This window comes from Onthophagus taurus, chromosome 1 (genome assembly GCF_036711975.1).
Source record: "Onthophagus taurus isolate NC chromosome 1, IU_Otau_3.0, whole genome shotgun sequence".
Lineage (NCBI taxonomy): Eukaryota > Metazoa > Arthropoda > Insecta > Coleoptera > Scarabaeidae > Onthophagus > Onthophagus taurus.
Window position 1 is genome coordinate 6,534,195 of NC_091966.1, and position 21,744 is coordinate 6,555,938.

At 32.1% G+C, this 21,744-nt stretch overlaps 1 protein-coding gene across 1 annotated transcript; it reads left to right on the plus strand.

The window, feature by feature from the left end:
- Positions 1 to 16,073: 16,073 nt before the first annotated feature.
- LOC111418568 (pro-resilin-like) lies at positions 16,074 to 18,514 on the plus strand. Its single transcript, XM_023051107.2, has 3 exons — positions 16,074 to 16,228; positions 16,401 to 16,691; positions 17,774 to 18,514. Exons 1-3 carry the CDS (start codon positions 16,223 to 16,225, stop codon positions 18,044 to 18,046), a joined length of 570 nt encoding a protein of 189 aa, XP_022906875.1. The 5' UTR covers positions 16,074 to 16,222; the 3' UTR covers positions 18,047 to 18,514.
- Positions 18,515 to 21,744: the final 3,230 nt, after the last annotated feature.

Sequence of the window (21,744 nt, forward strand, 5' to 3'; positions counted from 1 at the left end):
AATTATAACAATTTGCAATTTGTGTATATATTTGTGTATAATGTTTTTATTGCACTGAATAAAGTATATTTATTATTTATCATTATCATTATTCATCATGAAGCTGATATCAAAATATAGCAGCTACTATTCTGCTGTGACGTAGCTACACTACCCTTAATTTATTGCCAATTCCTGATATGATTCAGATTGTAAAAGTGGGCTCTCTTTCTTTAGATAATGGGGATAGTCTTACGATTCTCCGATATTCTCACCAGATTCCTCCTGCTAAGCTTGATGCTTGATTATTCAGCATTTTCGTTCTCGTTAGCGGGGTTCTTTATCCTGTTAACACGGAGTTTAAAGTATTAAAAAGATAAAGCGTTTTTCGCAACTTTGAAGGATGAATCGTTTGCCATGTTGGTCTTTTTGTGGTAGCAACTGTGAATGTAGAATGTAGAACGTTCTTTTTGAATTTGAGATATGCTACGAAATTTTGATTATCGGCTATAAGAAGATGCCGTGCCACAAATCCTTTAATTAATCTAACAACGAGTTAACATTGCAGATGATTTTTAAAGATCTGCCATGCAGAGTATCGAAAAGAAGTCGGTGTCAACGTGTTAGCCCAAGTATCTTAACACAAACTAGCCTGATCTGGTTACTTTGGGTTCTTCTACTTAGTTATTCTCAAAGAGTGTTCAGAAAAAGTAGTAATCTGTTAGATTGGCTTCTTTCCTAGCAATTGATGCAAGCGTCGTTCTCTCTACATTATGGCAGCTATCTATTTATAGTATTTCTCTTTTTTGTATGTATGTAAGATTGTGAAAGACAAGCAGAAAACGTCTACGGTACCTAGATCATACCTGAACACCCTAGAGATTTGCCAAATACCAAAATGCTGCTCGCAGACTTGTTTCTGATTATAACTGTTTTCATATACTCATCGCCAAGTCTCTTAAGTCGAAAGTCTTCCATAATGGGACAGTTATAGGATTATATCCCCTTGTTGCTCATCTTGTTTGCAAACACTGCAGAGAGTAGTATCTCATAGTGTCTCATAGTGTCAATCTCATCCCATCTATTAATTATTTTTCACGGAACCACTATTTTAGTTATTACCTTTTAATAAAGTTCTTAATTTTAAAATTAAAAAAAAAAATATTCAACATGAAATGAATATATTAATCTAAATTCTTAATAAACAAGGTCTTCAACGAATTTATTTGTTCGCACCTTTCAGTTTCTTCATTGAAATCTAAAACCTTCTTCGACACTGACATTTAAAAACTATACTTACAGTATATATAATTTGAACTAAAATCTCCTGTGGGATAATGGTATTATACCCATTAACGAAATGTCCTTGTTCGCATCCGTTTCCTATTCTGGACAATAGTTTCAACAAATTTTAAATAGGTGTCATTCAGTTTAAGCACTTATACATGGCCAAGTTGTAAATTATTCAAGAACAAAGTTTGCTAATGAAAACCATTTATAAGTAACCATTAAGTTTTAAATTTTAAACCGCATTCTTTCATCTCCGACAACCCAAACACAATGAAATTGTAATGGAATAAATGCAAATTACACTCAAGACGTTTGTAGCCTATAATTTTAGATTTTTTAGCTTTTGAGGTACGTTTACGGATCCATTACATTACGGTAGTAATTATTAGTATTGGATTTACGATGGTTAGAAAAAGGAATCGCCTAAAATACCAAGGAGACGTTAAGACCAGATAAAGCAATATTTTTTTCAAGTCGAAGTGATCTGAGCTACGATTGACTCTTTCAATTTGATGTGTATAAGTGTGGGTTTTGTCTCGTCGAACGATGAAGAAACAAGGGCAGCCTTTGTTCGTAGAAATGCTTCGGAATGGAAGCAATGCGATCACGAAATGTCGATCATGACGCAATTGCGAAAGTATTTTAAATGCAAATATGGCGTAAAACTACTAAAGTTAATTAAATTTTTTTTACACAATCAAAAATAGTTACTTTTTTATGAGAGAAAAGTAACTAATTTTATAAATCAATTTCCTGGATGACTTTTCTCAATAAAGAAATCTTATTTCTAATTTATTATATAATTTTTATGTCTCAGGAAATCAAAATTCCATTCATATTATACGTTATAAACAATAATAAGAGATATTTATTAAATAAACCAATAATTAAATATTAAAATACAACAATTTAGAATTATTACATCTTGTAATACCATATAATTGATTCCTTATAGTTTGACACAAAAAAAAATTTTTTGCACGCACTTTGATGACCCATATCCGTTCTCGTTTATATTTTAATCGCTCCAATTAAAATGCCCCGTAAATTTTCTAACGGTACCAGATTACGATTACGTAACACATGTTCTCACATTAAGGTCGAACGTCAACTTATCGTGTTAAACATCCTTTAATTAAACTTACTTTTACTGGGTACAAAAAGCCACCGAACGACCATCAAGTATTTTTGTATTACCTACAATTTACTTCGATATTGCGTTTTAGTCATTGGATAATCTGCGGAAATAACTTTGTCGGATAATGAAACGAGACAAAAGTTGTGTAAGCGTAATGTAAACCGTCTTAAGAGTGTAATATTTTAAATTATTACATGAGAACCACACTTAAGACGATGATACTGATCGACTGCGTAATGTATTGGGTGTGCACTAACATGTTGACATGGTATTAACTGCTTTACCAGTCGTTGAAGATGAGATTTAATTGGGCATAATTTTCTGTACATGGTATGTACGGTTGTATTTACAATCGTTTTTGGTTTGATTGCTGTATAAATGTATACAAATCTATACGAAAAGAATTAAATTTATATTAAACATTTCATTGTATTTTATTCTAAATTATGTTGCATTAAAAGCGATTAAAGATTATTCCATTGAATTCGAGATTGACGTTAACTCTTATAGTTTGTGCTGCAACCATTTACATTTTATCACAAGTTCCCATTTTCCAAGTTAATCGATTTTCAAGTTGTATTCAATTCGCTTCTTCAAATCTTACATCTTTAGGTGTGGCTTTCTTTGCCAATTTAAAAAAAAATTGCTTTTAGGATTGGCAAATTGTGCAAACATATTTTTTTTATAATACATATCATGGATATATGTAGAGATAAATTATACCTAAAGTATTTTTCTAAAGCTGTATAACAAGTATTAATCGATAGAATAAGGACATATAACTTTCGTCACAATTAGAAAGGCGGGTTAATCGTCAAGAAGAAAAATTTTAAATCACAACATTTTCTCTTCGTTTTTGTATCTTCCTATATTTATTAATTTGAAAGTTTTTTTATTGATATTTTTGCAATATTCCGATTCTGCGATGGATAGTTTCACATCATGTGGTTATGCGACGGTTACATTTAAACACGTAGATGTAAAGTTTGTCAAGAAACATAAGTTAGCAAATATGCGACATAAAGAAAAATCTTTGCAAAGAACTTGATGATGATGTCTGGGAGAAGGCTTATCTAATAGTGGTTAAGAAACTAAATCTGCGCAGTCGCATCCTATAATACTGAAATAAAGAGACCTTTCTTTATGTGTGTAATTACTGTTTGAAGAAAGGGAAATTAGCAGTGAAATGGAAAAGAAGCAAAGTGCTGCTTTTTGAAGAACTAAAAAAATGATCTATGGACACTTACTTTTAGGCCGATATGTCTGATTGATAGAGAAAGCAGAAAGTTTCTTCGAAGTGTCCATAAGAATGACAAATAACAGAATATCATATGGCGGTCAATATGGGTGCAGATTCGATCTTCCAGTTTGAATTTTACCTACATAATAGTGAAATAGTAAAAAGTAGAAAAGTATAGAGTTTACACTAACAACGACTGATATCTGGTGAATCAAGAAGGACTGTTTGGTGAAAATCTTTGCCCACAACGGAGATAAGGAATTTCCCAAGAATCCGCAATACGGATTCTTGGGAAATCACGCTATAAAATGTCTTCTATGGTAGTGTTCTGAGACTGGATATGAAGAATCCTAAATCCTATACACAAAGAAGAAATGGACAAATCAATAAACATTTATCCAATAATGTATTCAATAAGTTGAAATTTCATACCTATCAACTAAAAAGTGAAACATGGTACAGAGTGCTATCATCTCTTGGAGGAAGAACCATTAAGCATTTCCTGCTGTTTTATGTAGATCTCTTTCAAAGAGAAAATAATAAATCAATCTGTGACATCAAAGAACTCATCGACTGTAAGCTAATAATAGAATCGCCGAAGAAGAATAATAGTAGTAACTATCAACAGCTTGCAAACAAAAAATTTCTTCACCAGAGGAACAAGGTGTGTTAAATGAGGTGGAAAACCACCAAACAAAAGAATGCAAAAAGCAACTCAGTAGTATAGCAATATGCACCATATGCAAACTTAAAAAAGACACACTGCAAATTACAAGGGTAGTGAAGTTTACAAGAGGAAGTCAAAAAAAACTTATGCAGAAGATTTAAGATCAAACAAGTTATTAAAGATGTATTAAAATAATTTTTTTTAGTTAAATTTTGCAAAATAACAAGTGGAATTTATTGCAGCACTCATCTGGCGCCGTATATCATCTGTACAAGACAAAACGATTGCGTCGTAGTCGCTTCCTCTCGCGAGCGTAGAAGAAGCTGTTGTCGTTTCGAACACATAAATACATCTTGCGGCTTCTTTGAGTACGGACCTTCGTCGTGCCCACACGGTTGATGCCGGTTCACGTAAGTTAGGAGGACGCATCCGACCAGGAATGTTACGAAATATTAATAATTCTCATTTGGTAGAGATAAATCACCAACAAAATGACGTGCGAATAATGCCGCACCATTGTACAAGGACGCAACCAGGAGAGATAATTAGAGCATCTTTTGGACGAGTGTTGAGGTACAAGGTAACGCGTTCTAAATTCCATTTTCCCGACAGCGCGAGTCTCTGAATAATATCCTGAATGGTCGGAGAGTAAATGAAATGATGTTAGGAACGTTGCAAAACGACTCTTCGTTACCATATATGATGGTCTGGTATAAATTGGACCTACCCACTCGTGCTTTAATGGGCGAATTTTCTTAAGAACCGTGGGTTCTTTTTAAAGTAATCTACTGAGTTATAAGAACTCAATTACAGTAAAAGTTCGATATAACGGATCTCGATAGAATGAAATTTAGATATAACGGACAAAATATTTTTAAGTCGTACTATTAATGTTATCTATTTAAATACATCAGTATATTTAAATAAAAAAGTTTGCGCTCATAGATAGAATCAAACTCGGGTTATTCACCAAGTTGCTCTTTTACATGGTCATAAACACTATCGCAATGATTAAATACTGATCATATAAGCGACTCACATAACATTAATTTAGCGTCTGTAGTTAATAAATGACGATTAGGATAAAGTAATTTTAGCTTTGAATATGAACTTTTTAATAATTTGTTAACATGACAGCCAAAATTCAACCTATTATCCAAAATTAGACCCAAAACCTTAACTTGTTCCACACAAGGTATTCGTGCCTTATTTATTTCAATACCTAAATCTTGCTCAATATTCACAATGCTCTTAGCCATACTACCAAATACAATCATTGAGCATTTAGAGGGATTTAGTTTTAAATTGTGTTGCTCAGAGTACTTTGATAAACTTGCAAGAGACAGCAAATAAGAGACTTGCAATAACAGATAATTATTAGCTCACATGCATCACAAGTGAGTCTTTGACAAGAACTCATTGAGAAGGCTTGTTTTCCATGGCACCCTAGGCTAAATGTATATAATTAATCGGGTCTTAAAAAATTTTAATTATGGTTCCTTTATTTCTGGTTTATACAGTATACCTTTCTTTGAAATATTTGATATGGCTTATGTCAATCAAAAAGTTGCCTTTTTGACGGAAACAGTACTTGCAGTTTTTGAACATCATGGTCCTGTGTGTAAAATTAAACTTCGGAGGTCCCCAGCACCTTGGATTACGGACACTGTCAAATTAATGCAAAATCTCCGAGATGATGCTCTTAAACGATTTAAGTTAAATAGATGTGATCAGAAATGGGAATATTATAAAAAGCTTAGGAATTTGGTAAAGGGTGGTATTGAGCGAGAAAAGAGGGCCTTCATTGAATTTTAAATTAAGCAAAAAAAGAATCCTTGGTATGCTTTGAAAAAAATGGAATACTTCCTCGCACAGAAAATGAAATACCTGTGCATCTTGCAGACCCTAACAAAATAAATAATTATTTCATAAATATTGTTGCTGGAATAAAGGTCGATAAAGATTTAATTTATGTTTACACCACTAATACGATAACTCAAAGTAGGTTTTATTTTTACTCCTATTGATGACACAGAGGTGGAAAAAATAATGAGATCAATTAAGAGTCAAGCCACGGGTTTTGATGGATTAAATATATCTATGATAAAATATTGCTGTCCCCATATTGTTCCTCAACTTACAAACATTATTAATACCAGTATTTCTACTGGAAGTTTTCCTTCAGCCTGGAAGAGAGCATTAATCGTACCCCTAGCTAAAACTAAACAGCCAAAAGAGTTTTCTGATCTGCGCCCTATAAGCATTCTGCCTATGTTGTCCAAGGTGTTGGAAAGAGTATTATGGCAACAATTAAACTCTTATGTGTTGTAACGTAATAATGTCTTGTCTAACACGCAGTCGGGTTTTAGAGCTGGCTATAGTTATGTAACTGCACTCTTAAATATAACAGATGATATCTTGAAGGCTACTGATGAAGGTAAGGTTACACTTTTGTGTCTCCTGGACTACTCTAAGGCCTTCGTCTAATGCCCTGTCTCGCTGAGACACCCTGTATATAGAGAACAAAATAGGTCTAAGTATTGAACCTTGCAGTACTGCTGTGATTATGTTCATGAATTCTGAGGTATTCTGATTTAACTTAACACATTGTGACCTAGCCTGCAAATAACTATTCATTAATCCTATTGATTTATCACCCAAACCTATATAATGCAAAACAGCCAGTAAAATTTCATGATTAACAGTGTCCAAAGATTGACTATAATCCAGTATAATTAACACCGTCAAATAACTATTGTCACAAGCACACAAAATATCGTCCGTAATACACGCTAAAGCACTGTCACAACCCGTTCTGTACCCAGATTGATATTTAGGAAAGATATCCGAATGCTATTATTTTTTCAAAAATTTTTGATAGTGTTGGTAATAATTAATCGGTCTCAATTGCGACAGGTGATCAGGATGGGTTAGCGAATCTTAGCCTCAGTTATACATGGATTAACTATGTGCCGAATTTCGGGAATTATAAAAGGGCAGCAAAGGTTTAACAATTTTAAATGAATACCAACCACTCCACAAGAACCCAACCTCAGGCTGCAAATCACCACATGAATATTACTAACACTTACATCATGAACTTTAATATTACTCGCACTGTGGATTTAACACATGAATTGTATCCAACTATAATGTTATTACCAGGTTGAAAATGAGATTGCACAGATTAAACAAAAAATGAATTGATTAAATTGACGTCATTGAAATGATCTAGTATTGATAAATTAGATTTGTGCTTGATCATATTATTGCTTTGGAGTAATTTCCATTTCTCAGCATTTGTTCTATTAGATAACTCCTGAGAAAAGTATGCTTGTTTTTCTGATCTAATTGCAGTGGTTGTGAAATTTCTCAAGGATCTGTAATAGTTACCGCCACTCTCTCTCTGTAAAACAAATATAAACAATTTAGATAATTTTGTACAAGTTTGGCCAAGTATTGATAATTTTAGCCACACTTTGATCAGTTTAGACGGTTTTGAACAAATTTAGACAAATTTAATCAATTTGAGGCTATTTTTGCACCTTTAAAGTCGTTTAAAGTTTTTTTACAGCCATTAATTAGAGCCGACCCTGTTTTCACGGCCTGCAGCGGCTGGAGTGCTCTCTCAAGAAGGATTTTAGCACCCATGTCAAAAGCAAATACTTCCACCTGGAATATAGTACAGTACGTACCCACGCTGTAAGCTTGCTTAATCCGAAGTGCCGGCGGTTTTGATTCATCTGTACACATGTAAATATCTGTTTGAACCAGAGAATTTTCGTTTTTGTTCCAGGACTGCCGTTCAGGTAGTATAATCTGCTAGCGAGCATTAATCACTGGTAGTGATCTCGTCAAATCTGACGGCATTGATAGCACAATATCAGTGCTTATAACGTCTTCCGCAGCCCATTGGTAGGACATGTCGGAGCAGTTTTGAGCATATTTCTTAAACCTGTAAATAGCAGTTCTAGCCACTTTCTCTATATGCAAATGCAAATTAGATAGGCCAAGCAGAAGATCCATTGCTAGAGTTGGCGTTGTGCTTTGGGGTTTAGCCGCACGTCTCTTAAGATCGCTAAACCTCTTAAGGTCTAGTATTAGTTCTAGTTTTAATTGTTATTTAGTGCTAGATTGTTGTATATTTTTATTGTACTAAAAGTAGAACTAGCTAATACAGAACACAACGGTGTGGATAGCTGTTCGAATTTGTGTACAACATTAAAATTATTTTTCACATAACGGACTTTTGAGTATAACGGATACTCGTATTGTCTTTATTATAGTGTTTTACAGGATTTAAAATAATTTGGTGTTTATTGTTTTTGATACTCCATAAAATTGTTTATACCCACATTATTATATAATAAAAGTTAGAGTGGCTCTATAACCAAAGTTAATTATCTTTTATGGTACCAATGATAATTTAGCGGTTCAAATTATTTAACATTACTACAAGTCGATGGACTTATACGCGTACATTTTACTGAACGTCTCTTCCATAAATTTTCATCGCCGGCCAAGTTTCCGTATTCCACGATGATATAACGAGCTATAAAACATTAAACCACGTCTAATGACGCACAACCCATAATACAACGACTTAACTTTTTTTCCCAAGTTACACGTCGCGGGATAGAAGAGTTTTAAACGATTAAGTCACCACATGGAGTCGCAATTTTCGAACCGACAACGACGCCGTTTAAAATTAGAGGCGTACATGATAGTAAAGCGAAAATTACTACTCGCGACTCGCTAAATAAAGTCTTTGCTAAGGAAAAGTGACAACCGTAGCCGACAATGAATTTATAAATCCGTTCGCGATGCGGTAACAATTCGCAATGAATATTTTAAAAACGGCGTTCGTCAAAATAAACGTTTATTTGTGTCAAGTGCTATTTGCGTGATGAACTAGTTACGGTCGGGTAACGTTCGGTTCATAACGTAAACTCATTAGCGAGCTCTTGTAGTATTTGTAGTGGATGATCTGTTTCATCGTTTACGTCGTGCGAATAATCAGTGTCTAATGAGATTGCCCTAAAATGGTGTAACCAACCTCATTACTATGATTGATGAACAGATACATTTACTAAGCAGATTTTTTTTAATGCTCTAATTATTTTTTTTTATATTAATAATAATCGTTTAATTTTGCAATAGTATTACAATAACATTGGTACGTAGTTATTTTAAATGACGCGATGCGAATGGTAAATTTAAATAATTTTCTATCTGCAATCTATTGAAAGACTTGAAATTATCATCATCTTTCATGTCTTTTGCCTCAATTCCAGAGCGTCGAGTAATAGAATAATAAATTTTTATTCGTCCTCGATTTTCCGCTCAATCCGTGATTTATTGAATTACCATCATTGGAATTCTTTATAAACAAAGCACAAAGAAAATAGCACAATCGAAGAAAAAAATATTATACATCTCTAACGCATGTACCTACTTTCATTGACACATCATCGAATTGCAAATAAGTACTTGACAAATTTATTTTATCTCGGTCACTAATACGGCTACATATCATTTGCTCGATACCGATCGATTGGTTCCAATTTAGTCTAAATCGGAGAATCTTTCACAATTTAAAAAAAAACTAAATTCCGATTAAAGTAAAACATAGTCGTGAACAGAAACAATGAGGTTACGAAGCGTAATATTGTATGTAATCTAATTATTAATTAGCGTACACAATGGACTTGGTGTACAGAAGACGGATCCTTTCTCCAAGAGATTATCACGACGTTAGTGTCGAGAAGAATTTGCCGCTAAATTGAACCAGATGCAATCTGTAAGGAGTTTCCAGTAAGATGTAACAGAATTGCCAAATAGCGTTTTCGTTCTGAAATAAGTCGGCGTGAACGAAGAGGAACATTTCGAATGTGGTATACACTAATAAACTCGATCTTGCGCAAACCCAGCTTATATTTCAAGATTTTCTGCCGGGTTGAACGTAAGGATTTAATCAAATAAAGCTTATATTAATCATAATTTACCCAATCCTTGTCTTCGCGTTATATAAAACCTTAATAATCGTTATATTCCCCAGTAATTACTAATTATAATATCATAGTAACAATAAGAATTATGAGGCTAAATAAATCATGTCACTTAAAGATTACGTTCAATTCACTGTAATCGATATTGACTAATATTTTAAAGAATTCCGTATTGAAAGATGCGACTGTTAAGAAATAGAATAACCAACCCGACACAAATAAATCACGAACTAGCGTTATGAATTACCGAATAAGAAAGGTACGAGGCAGTTACCGCGTCGTCAACCGATTGAAAATGGAAACGCGTCTTTGACGTCGCAGTTGAGAAACCCAACCGCTTCTGCTTCGACGAGAAAAATTATGTTAATCCCATATTAGTGAAAACGGAGGCACTAATGACCCCTGGCTGGCACGCGTGATTAGAAATTCGTTCGCCTGAACGTAATTAAATTTTAGCGTCGCGGTTCTACGAAGACCGCAGAATGTACGTGAAGAAATTAAAGCGGTCGATATAATTTGCCGATGGGCGTCTTCTCGCCCATCGCGATTCTCATTACGCAATCTAATTGCTACCTATCGTACGAAATGATGGAGAAATTTAATAAATTAAAACGATTATAAGTTTATCAAGTGATGGTCTAAATGAAAAGGTGTTTTATGTCTATATTTATGAATTAGAAATGTAAAGTTGTTAGAGATCTTTATGGATACACCTAGAATAGATGAAAATGAAAATTACTTTATGATTTATAACATTATCAAATTAGTTATTTTAATTCTATAAGAGTTATTCTAGTCTTATGCCAGAAAGGTCATTCCATTTAGTCTAACAGGGTCTTGGCATTCAAGTCAATGACAAATATCACTACCTTGAATAAGATGCAGTACATGTTCATATTGATAAGCTTAACAAACTTTTTCTGCTTTCAAATGCTCAAGTTCTCACTTTGCCAAATTCGTATGGGCATTTTTCTACCAGGCATGAAACTGATATATCATTTCTGAATTATGGTATTCTTCAATTATAGATATCAGTTCATTAAAGGTAATGCATGTATTACACCATATGAAATTAGTAGTGTTGAGAACTGTTGAGAACTTGGCCAAAATTAAAAAAATCAATATAAAGAATCAAACATGTTTTTGACAGAGTCTAGAAATCTAACATACGATCCTGAATTCACAGGAACAGTTCTTACTCACTCATACACTGACAAAAGAGTTATGATGTTTATTTTAAGTAGGGTAGGAGCACCGTTTATGGCCACTGTACCATTTATGGCCATTTCAGAGGAAGTCGTTGCGCATTAAGATCCTAATAGACAGTAGTTGAAAAGTAAATGCATTAAAGAACTTTTTCAGACCCTAATTCATCACAGACGGTGTTAGATGACGTTTCCGATATTGAAACAATTTGAAAATGGTTTCCATATTTTAGCTGATGTGATGTACTCGAAAATCTTAGCAAAAACGGTAAGAGCAATGCACTTAATCTTTTATTATCTTTAACGTCGGTTCATATTTAAGCGAACTACGTTTTGTGAACTATATGATCACAAATACGTTAGTTTCAAAGTATTTAATAATATTATAACTATAAATTGAGGTTAAACGTATTTTTGTTAACGTGGCCATAAGTAGAGCGAATTTTGCCAGTTGGCCATACTTGGCCATAAGTGAATTAGCCTAAACCCAGTTATAGCTATTCTGTTAAATTTGATGCTTTTATGGATTTTGAAAACTCCATGTTCCAAAAATAAGCTCACCAAAAAGTATGCTGAATATGTCAACAAGGCAATGGGCACTATTACTGAGGAAAAAATACGGAACTGGTTTAAGGAAGTTGAAATTTTACTCACAGAAGAAGAAATTGTAGCAATAAGGGATTCAGAGCGCGTCTTTAATATGGATGAGACGTGGTTCTGTTTGGCTCCAAAAGGAGAACTCATAGGATTTGTACTTCAACATCAGAGCTGAAAGTGTTGATCCATCAACATCATCAACGTACTTGCCACGCCTAAACGGTCTCTTGCCTCAGTGTTCAATGATGTCATTCCTTGACCACACCATAAACCGACAGTACGAAAAAGGAAAAAAAGAATATATTCCAAGCATTGTTACGTCTGACAAATGGGTGGAATATTTTGAACTCAAAGAGAAAGAGAAGAAAATTCAAGAAGAGCTGAAAATGGAGAGAAAGAAGAAAAGGGAAATGCAGAAAAATAAAGTAGAGGAAGCGCAGAAGGCAAAGAAGACGAGGAAGACAAAGGAAAACTGTTGTAGAGGAAGAAGAGTAGAATGAAAGCGGAAGCAGCTTAGATAATATTGATGATATTGAGACAGAAAATCAAGAACAATTGATTATATAACTGGCCATAACTGGAAACTTTTTTGGCCATAACAGCGGTTTTGATGGCCATAAATGGGGAAATTGCTTTACTTTTGAAAATTATTTTTTGTGTTTTAAAATACTTGATACACCAATAAAATGGAAGGTTTTCTCGCATGTATTCCAATTTTGAACTAAGGTACCGAATTTTAAAAGTGGAAGAGTACTAAATGTGGCCATAACTGGTTTCTTTACCCTACCTAAACCATTTATGATTTCAGCACCCCCACATCAATAGTTCTTTTTGCATCAGCTGCAGGCCATGACAGGAGATTATGATTTATTCCAAATTCTGAAATGACTAACTTGTGTACATGAGTAAGTTTAAGTTCATTTAGGAACTCAAGTTTATGACTGAGTGTTTCCAAATGTCGTTCCTATCCATAACATACTAGAAGAGATGTATTAGATCGATATTCTGGAATTTCGAATCATTTGTTGATGCAATTTCTAGATTGAAAATGGAATTTGTAGTAATTATAAAATATCGATTTACATTTTGGATAATGAGAAACCAATTCAGCAGAACATTAGAATCTAAAAATCCTAAAGATAATTTAAAAGAACTAAAACCAGTTAAGGTTGGAGAGAAATAGTACTTTAAAAAAAGAAAAATGTTGGAATAATCTCTAAAATTGAAAATGATTGCAGAAAAGAAGAGCTGTGACTTTCGAATCATAGAATGTTCTCAAAGTATCACCTGAGAAGGAAAAATTGGTTATGTCAAAATGGAATAAAAAAAAGAAGAAACACAATTTGATGAAAAGTCGCTGCAGAAAACAACTAATAAATCTAATCGAGAACTAAAAAAACATAACTTTTTTATGAAGCACCTAAAAAACCTGAAGAGAAAGAGTGAGGGGAGCGTATAGGACGTTTTCCTGTTGAAGATCTATCTTTATTATCAGCAAATTTTTAAATTAGTTCATGTTATCCTTAATATACAGGAATTGGAGGAGACACTTCATCTTTGTGAGATCCGCTTCTTCTGTTTGTCGTTCTACGTATTTGTTTCTTACAATTAATATGGAAAAGTTCTGTATCTATGTAAAAATCTTAGTTGGGCTTTTGCATCCATCAGAATTCCTCATCCGACGTCTTCTTTATTATGTAGATTAATGGAGGAGCTGCATCAACATCACTTTTCTTTTGGACTAGAATCGTTATCACGATTTAAAACAAACCTCATTGGCATGCTGTTTACCACCCTAATATTCTAAAAATACTTGCAGAAGTATCCGTGTTCCGTTAGAATTTGAAGGTGATAGTAGTTTATTTCACTCTGCTCATATCAGCTTTCTCACCAACTCCAGCTTTCTTATTATATCTTGCATTTCTGCCATAAGTACGCTTTCTGGCTATGCGCACATATACAATCAGAATTGTTCTAAAAAACTTATAAACCAGTCCTATGCGCGGATCTTCTTCATTTTTCTTTCCTCGCTTCCATTTAATATTTCTTGGTAACACCACGGTCGCCAATACTACGGAGATCGTAGTATTGAGACGAAGCTTACAACATTAGTACCAAAAACACTCCTTGGAGTTTAAAATGATATTCTTTGTATTATTATAGCTAATTTATATTTACCTTAACAAAAAATATAATGATACCATTTACTACAAACTACAGGATGGGATCAAAAGAACGAATTTCAAATTACAGGTTGAGCAAAGCAAAAAAAGTTGTAAAAAACGTATTTGGCATAATTTCCAAATTTCAAAAATGCATACTTATTTAATAAAAGACAAGACTTCAAAGCAAATATACAGTCAAATATATAAATGGAAGGGCGTTGAGTAGAAGGATTTTGGAGATATTCAGAAACCAGTGACAAGCATGGAAATCATCGAAATATTCCAAAGAAATCAACATTCGCAACAAATGATATAATATAGTAGAAAAGTGAAAAGCTTGTTTATTTATAGTCTTTCTTTTTGAACTTAAGGCATTTCTGGGCTTATGTATTAACCAGAAATAAAAGCTAGGTAAAGCAAACCAATTCCTTGCTAAGTACCAAACTTTTTTGTTTAAGACAGTGGAAACGATGCTTTGGGTCCCAAAACACTTTCCTTTTACCATATTCTTTTATTAAAAGTAAAAATATTTGCTCTAACGAAATCCATTACATTAGCTTCATTTAAATAAATGAAAAAATGTTGAAATTCTTCTGCGTGTTCTTGATTCTGAAATAATGGCTTACTGACTGCTTGTACGTAGGAATGTTGCAAGCAATTTTTCATCTACCACACACGAAAGTAAAAATTACTTTGCTTGGGACAGACGTTATAATTGTTTGGAAGAACTTGCGGGCCTGTAGCGACGAGTTATTTAAGACCTTTCCCATGGTTGTAATAGGGCAAGGGGTTTATTTAGAAAGTTAATAATTTTTGTTCAGGTCATCGTAGGAACAAGGAATTAACGATTAATATCTGGTCGAGCTTTTTTATAATCAGCTTGTATGTTAAGTTTTATCATTTATTTGATGATTGAAGTTGCTTATAAATATAAAGAAATTTGTCTTTACGTTGAATAATGAAAAAGTTTTTGTGTTTTTATTATGGGAGATGCAACTAAATTGAAATAATAAATAAAATAATTAAAGTAATAGATTTTATCCCCAATACTATAATTGAATCAAATTAACTTAATTCATTCATATCCTGTGTCCTCAACAGCATTCGCATTAATAAATCGTACCTTCTCCGACATTCTCTCTACTTACATAGTTCTTATTTCAAAAACTCCATTGTTTTGTTCTTTGGTTTCATATTACATTTTTAAATATAACTTTCAAAAAATAAAAAAAAGTGTATAATAAAGTTATGAAATATATTTATTGTAAAAACTATAATAAATCTCTTTACAATAGAAGACACCCAAGGATTTTTCTCAAGACGAAACCAACTTAACAAAAACACACGATATACATTTTATGCGATCCATAAACGAGCATACAATTAAACGAGTTTACAATCGGTTCAAATGAAGCAATAAATCCCATCAATAGATTTTCTACTAAAATCGATTAACCGTGCTATGTTTTTGGATTGCGTTAACCCTAACACCATCGAGGCTCTTCTACCTACTCGAATAAAAAAATTTACATGGATTTTAATTGCACCCAAGTATGTTTATGGTCAAGTTGTAAATCAACGGATTGTTAGATCAGGTCTTGCGTACGATAATGTACCAAGGAAGAGTATATGTCCCCTCTCATTGCGTCGTATGAACCATTGTAATGGGGGAAAGGGGGGTTGGAAGCGAAAACTTTTAGAGGAGCATCATCTGGAAGTGATGGTATGGTGGCAAGGTTTCGAAAGTAATAGAATTTGTTGTAGAGTAATACACCCACTATTGCTTCCAATGTGGGGTATATAAGCATCCTGCCACCATAGATCCAGGTAGATCATCCTCACGCATCACACAGAAAGCGTGGTTCATCTGAAGAAGAAGCATTTTACCTAGTTGTTTCTCCTATCCATTTCGTAAATATATATTTATATTATAATGAAGGTAGGATTTCATAAACTTAACTTTTTTATCACAAAATAAATTTTAATGGAAGGATTACTCTCACTCCGTTTGTGAAATGTCTTAAAAAATATTGCGGTGAAAGTAGTTAAACAATTGTTGAAGATTCACGAATTATCTAACACAATGAATTAATTTTATTTCTTTTTTATAGGCCTTTCTTTGCGTGTTAGCGACTGTATCTCTGGTGTTGGCGGAACCTCCGGTACCAAGCAGTCAATATCTTCCGGGAAATCAAGGACCTTCAAATCAATATGGAGCACCTCCATCTAGCTCGTATGGTGCACCAGCTAGTGGATTTGGTGGAGGAATTGGGGGTGGTTTAGGTGGTGGAGTTGGAGGAACTAAACCTGGTATTCAATACGGAGCACCTAAACCACAATATGGAGCACCAAGTGGAGGAGCTGGTGGATATTCCGGTGGCGGAGGATACGATGATCAATCTGTAAGTCATTTCATTAAATGTTATTTCACTCCTTTTATACATTTTCAAAATAACTTTAGATTGAATAATCAAGTGAGATTAAGTACATAGTTATGTGAGAACCGATGAAGCTTTCAGTATACTCGTTGAATTTATCGACAATTTAACTGCAAATATATGCAGCTAAAGTTGCGCATTAAATAAATCTCTGCTACGATTCGATAAGATTCGATAAGATTTAGAGGAAAACCATATCTTATTCAGGATATATCCCCACATTCGATTACGCAATGTGAGGATTCAAAATATTCAATTACCGTGACATCCCGTCGATGAAAGTGAATGCATCACTTTTATCGACGTACTTTGTCAGATCGGAAAGTTGCCAACTTTGTGGTTCTTTCAAATCGGGTATTACGGTCGAGCAAACGGTCTCGTTTTCCTTTCGAGCATTCTCGGACCTCTATTTACGGCGAAATGGTGTATCAGTATTGAGAGGCGATGCCTCGTTATGCAATATTCGTCGAGAAAATCCCGCCGCGCTAAATACTTTAAACATCAAAGATTTATTACTTCAAGATACTTCGTTATTAATTAACGGTCTTAGTAGTTATAAAAAACAACTTATTTCAAAAGAGATCGGTTTACTTTAGAAATCATTTAAATTAAAAACTTAGATGATCTTCTAATAGCACTATTTTAAATACAATAAGTATTACTACATCGTTTTGAGATCAAAGTTAATCAAGGTTAAATAATAATATATCATTATATATTACAATAAGGAGTATTTCGTGATCAACCGCAAAAATCACTCCAAAATAGCTAAAATTGTTTCAAGTAATGAAAAAATAATAACGTTATATAATATAAATGTAATTTTCTTTGTGATGGTAAGAATAGGAATTTAATTACAACCTAGTTTCATTACAATAAAAGAAGTATTAATTTAGGCCAATACAATTATCATTCTTTGTAATACTTGTTTTTAATCCTTGTTTGGCAGTGAAATAAATTCGACCTTTAAATCATCTATTTTGCAAATACACAAAGAAGGAATCATTAATTTGCTTAATTCTATTTTTATTTCAAAAATCTTTTAGGAACCAGCAAACTACCATTTCAAATACGATGTTCAAGATGCCGAATCAGGAAATGATTTCGGACACGAAGAAGAACGTCAAGGAGATGACGCCAAAGGAAAATACTACGTTCTTTTGCCAGATGGCAGACGTCAAGTTGTTGAATACACCGCCGATTTGAGTGGGTATCATCCTAAAGTATCTTACGAACAAGTTGGAGGTGGATATCCTGGTGGAGGATCCGGTGGATACCCATCTGGACGTGGTGGTGGTAACGGCGGTTACCAATATTAGATACTTAGAATATTTTTAGGAATTAATTCGTCCGATCTCTTGCACTCGCGTTCCGATCATTAAATCCCGTCTCACTTGCCCTATATATTGATTTAATTCCGGAGGTCGGAATATTTTCAGCTCACGTTGTTAAGAGGGCAACGCGTACATAGCTTTATTTAGTTTATAAGCGATGATCTTTATTTTCCTTTTTAAACCTTCTTTATGTTTTTTTTTCCTTTTCCTTTATACCGATTTGGACACGACTTTGGATTGCGATTAATATACTCGAAATCAATTAAGATATTTAAACGATAAGAAATAACATTGAAGAAAGACAAGAAGTAGTTGATTTCGTGTATTGAATTATTTATTTTTGCCATATTTATGCGAAAGTAGCGCTTAAGAGAGATAAATATTTTTTTGAGAAATACATCTGTACCTCTACATGTATATTTTTATAAATAAATGATGCATTTGAAAGAAAAATTATCTTTTTTTTTTAGTTTAAAAACAATAATTTTTATAACCCTTTGAATTATCTCTTTACATTTAAGGAATTATCTCGTATTACATAAGGATTATGAAGAACTGTCTTGTCAATTATGAATGAGTCATTAAACATGATTGGTTTCGTTTAAGCCGCTTTCACGAAGTGGTAATAAATATTGTTATGCGTCACGCAAAATTCTTTAAGATCGTTAGCAATTGTCAAATGATTTAGAGGGATTTAAACGTGACTTTAAAGAGACAAATAATTTGATATATTTGATGCATATATCCAAAAAATTTTATACAACAAAGAAGATTTGGTACATTAAGTGTACCTCTGACTACTCTCAATCTGCTTGGATTTAAAAATCAGATATAAATTGGGACTTTTATAAGTTTGTTACAAATTGTTATTTGTATTCAAATAATAAATCTATTCTTGGGAGGATAACTTCTAGGTAAGATGAAGATGGTATTATTAATCATTAGAGAATGACCATTTTATCCAAATATGCTGTGTCATCCCATACAAAACGTTTTAAATTGAGTAGATTAACTTTGTCGACTTTTTTCAGATTAACTTTGTAACCCGATTGTTTAAAAACTAACCTAAATATCAAAAAACTGTTTAGATTTCGAGAATCGTTAAAAAATGTTGATTAAGTGATCCAAATTTGGCTTCTTTAATTTTATAAACAATTAAAAAATAAGATTTAAATCTCAACGGAAAAAATGTGTCAATTCAAAATATCAATTTTTTAGGTTAACTTTGGAACACGATTTCTTAAAAAGTGATTGAAATATCAACAAACGGGTTTGTTTTTTGGATTATTTAAACAATTTTGATTATGTATACCAAATTTGGTGTCTTAATTTTTACAAATAAATTTAAGAGAAATTTTTAAAGTTTACTAGAAAAATCTGTCAATTCAACAGTGGATTTTTTTTAGTTTAAACTTTGTAACCTGATTTCTCAAAAACCAACCTAAATATCAAAAAATTGTTTCATTCTCGAGAATCGTTAAAGAATGTTGATTAAGTGATCCAAATTTGGCTTCTTTAATTTTATAAACAATTAAAAAATATGATTTTAAATCTCACTGGAAAAAATGTGTCAATTCAAAACACCAATTTTTTTAGGTTAACTTTGAAATACGATTTCTTTAAAAGTAATTGATGTATCAACAAACGGATTTGTTTTTTGGAATAACTAAACAATTTTGAATATGTATACCAAATTTCGTATCTTAATTTTCAAAAATAACATTAATACAGACTTTTTAAAATTTTCTAGAAAACAATGTGTCTATTCTAAATAGGAACGTTTTAGGTTATCTTTGGAACACGATTTCTTAAAAAGTAATTGAAATATCACCAAACGGATTTGTTTTTTGGAATACCTAAACAATTTTGATTATGTATGCCAAATTTGATATCTTAATTTTTACAAATAGCTTGAATAGAGGTTTTTAAAGTTTGCTAGAAAAATCTGTCAATTCAAATAGTCGATTTTTTAAAATTTAACTTTGTAACCTCATTTCTCAAAAACCAACCTAAATATCAAAAAATTGTTTAGTTCTCGAGAATCGTTAAAGAATGTTGATTAAGTGATCCAAATTTGGTTTCTTTAATTTTATAAACAATTAAAAAATATGATTTTAAATCTCACTGGAAAAAATATGTCAAATCAAAACACCAATTTTTTAGGTTAACTTTGAAACACGATTTCTTAAAAAGTAATTGATGTATCAACAAACGGATTTGTTTTTTGGAATAACTAAACAATTTTGAATATGTATGAAAAATTTCATATCTTAATTTTCAAAAATAACATTAATACAGACTTTTTTAAATTTACTAGAAAACAATGTGTCTATTCTAAATAGGAACTTTTTAGATTATCTTTGGAACACGATTTCTTAAAAAGTAATTGAAATATCAACAAAAGGATTTGTTTTTTGGAATACCTAAACAATTTTGATTATGTATACCAAATTTGATATCTTCATTTTTACAAATAACTTGAATAGAGATTTTTAAGGTTTGCTAGAAAAATCTGTCAATTCAAATAATCGATTTTTTTAAATTTAACTTTCTAACCTGATTTCTCAAAAACCAAACTAAATATCAAAAAATTGTTTAGTTCTCGAGAATCGTTAAAGAATACTGATTGAGTGATGCAAATTTGGTTTCTTTAATTTTATAATGAATTAAAAAATATGATTTTAAATCTCGCTGGAAAAAATGTGTCAATTAAAAACACCAATTCTTTTAGGTTAACTTTGGAACACGATTTCTTAAAAAGTAATTGATATATCAACGAGCGGAGTTATTTTTTGGAAAACCTAAACAATTCTGATTATATATACCAAATTTGGTACCTTAATTGTTACAAATAAGTTTAAGAGAGATTTTTAAAGTTTGCTAGAAAAATCTATCAATTCAAACAGTTTTTTTTATAGTTTAACTTTGTAACCTGGGTTCTCAAAAACCAACCCAAATATCAAAAAATTGTTTAGTTCTCGAGAATCGGTAAAGAATGTTGATCAAGTGTTCCAAATTTGGCTTCTTTAATTTTATAAACAATTAAAATATAAGATTTAAATCTCAACGGAAAAAATGTGTCAATTCAAAATATCAATACTTTTAGGTTATTTTTGGAACACGATTTGTTAAAAAGTAGTAGAAATATCAAAAAACTGTTTCGATTCCGAGAATCGTTAAAGAATGTTGATTAAGTGATCCAAATTTGGTGTCTTTAATTTTATAAACAAATAAAAAATAAGATTTTAAGTCTTACTGGAAAAAATGTGTATTCAAAAAATCAATCTTTTTAGGTTAACTTTATAACACAATTTCTTAAAAAGTAACTAAAATATCAATAAATGGATTTGTGTATTGGAAAACCTAAACAATTTTGATTATGTATACCAAATTTGGTATCTTAATTTTCAAAAATAACATTAATACAGACTTTTTTAAATTTACTACAAAACAGTATGTCTGTTCTAAATAGGAACGTTTTAGGTTATCTTTGGAACTTGATTTCTTAAAAAGTAATTAAAATATCAACAAACCGTTTCGCTTCTTAAAAACATTAAACAATTTTGATGAAGTATGCCAAATTTGGTTTCTTATTTTCCGAAAGTAACTCTAATATATATTTTTAAAATTTACTAGACAAATCTTTCCATTCATAGAGTCGATTTATTAGGTTAACTTTATAA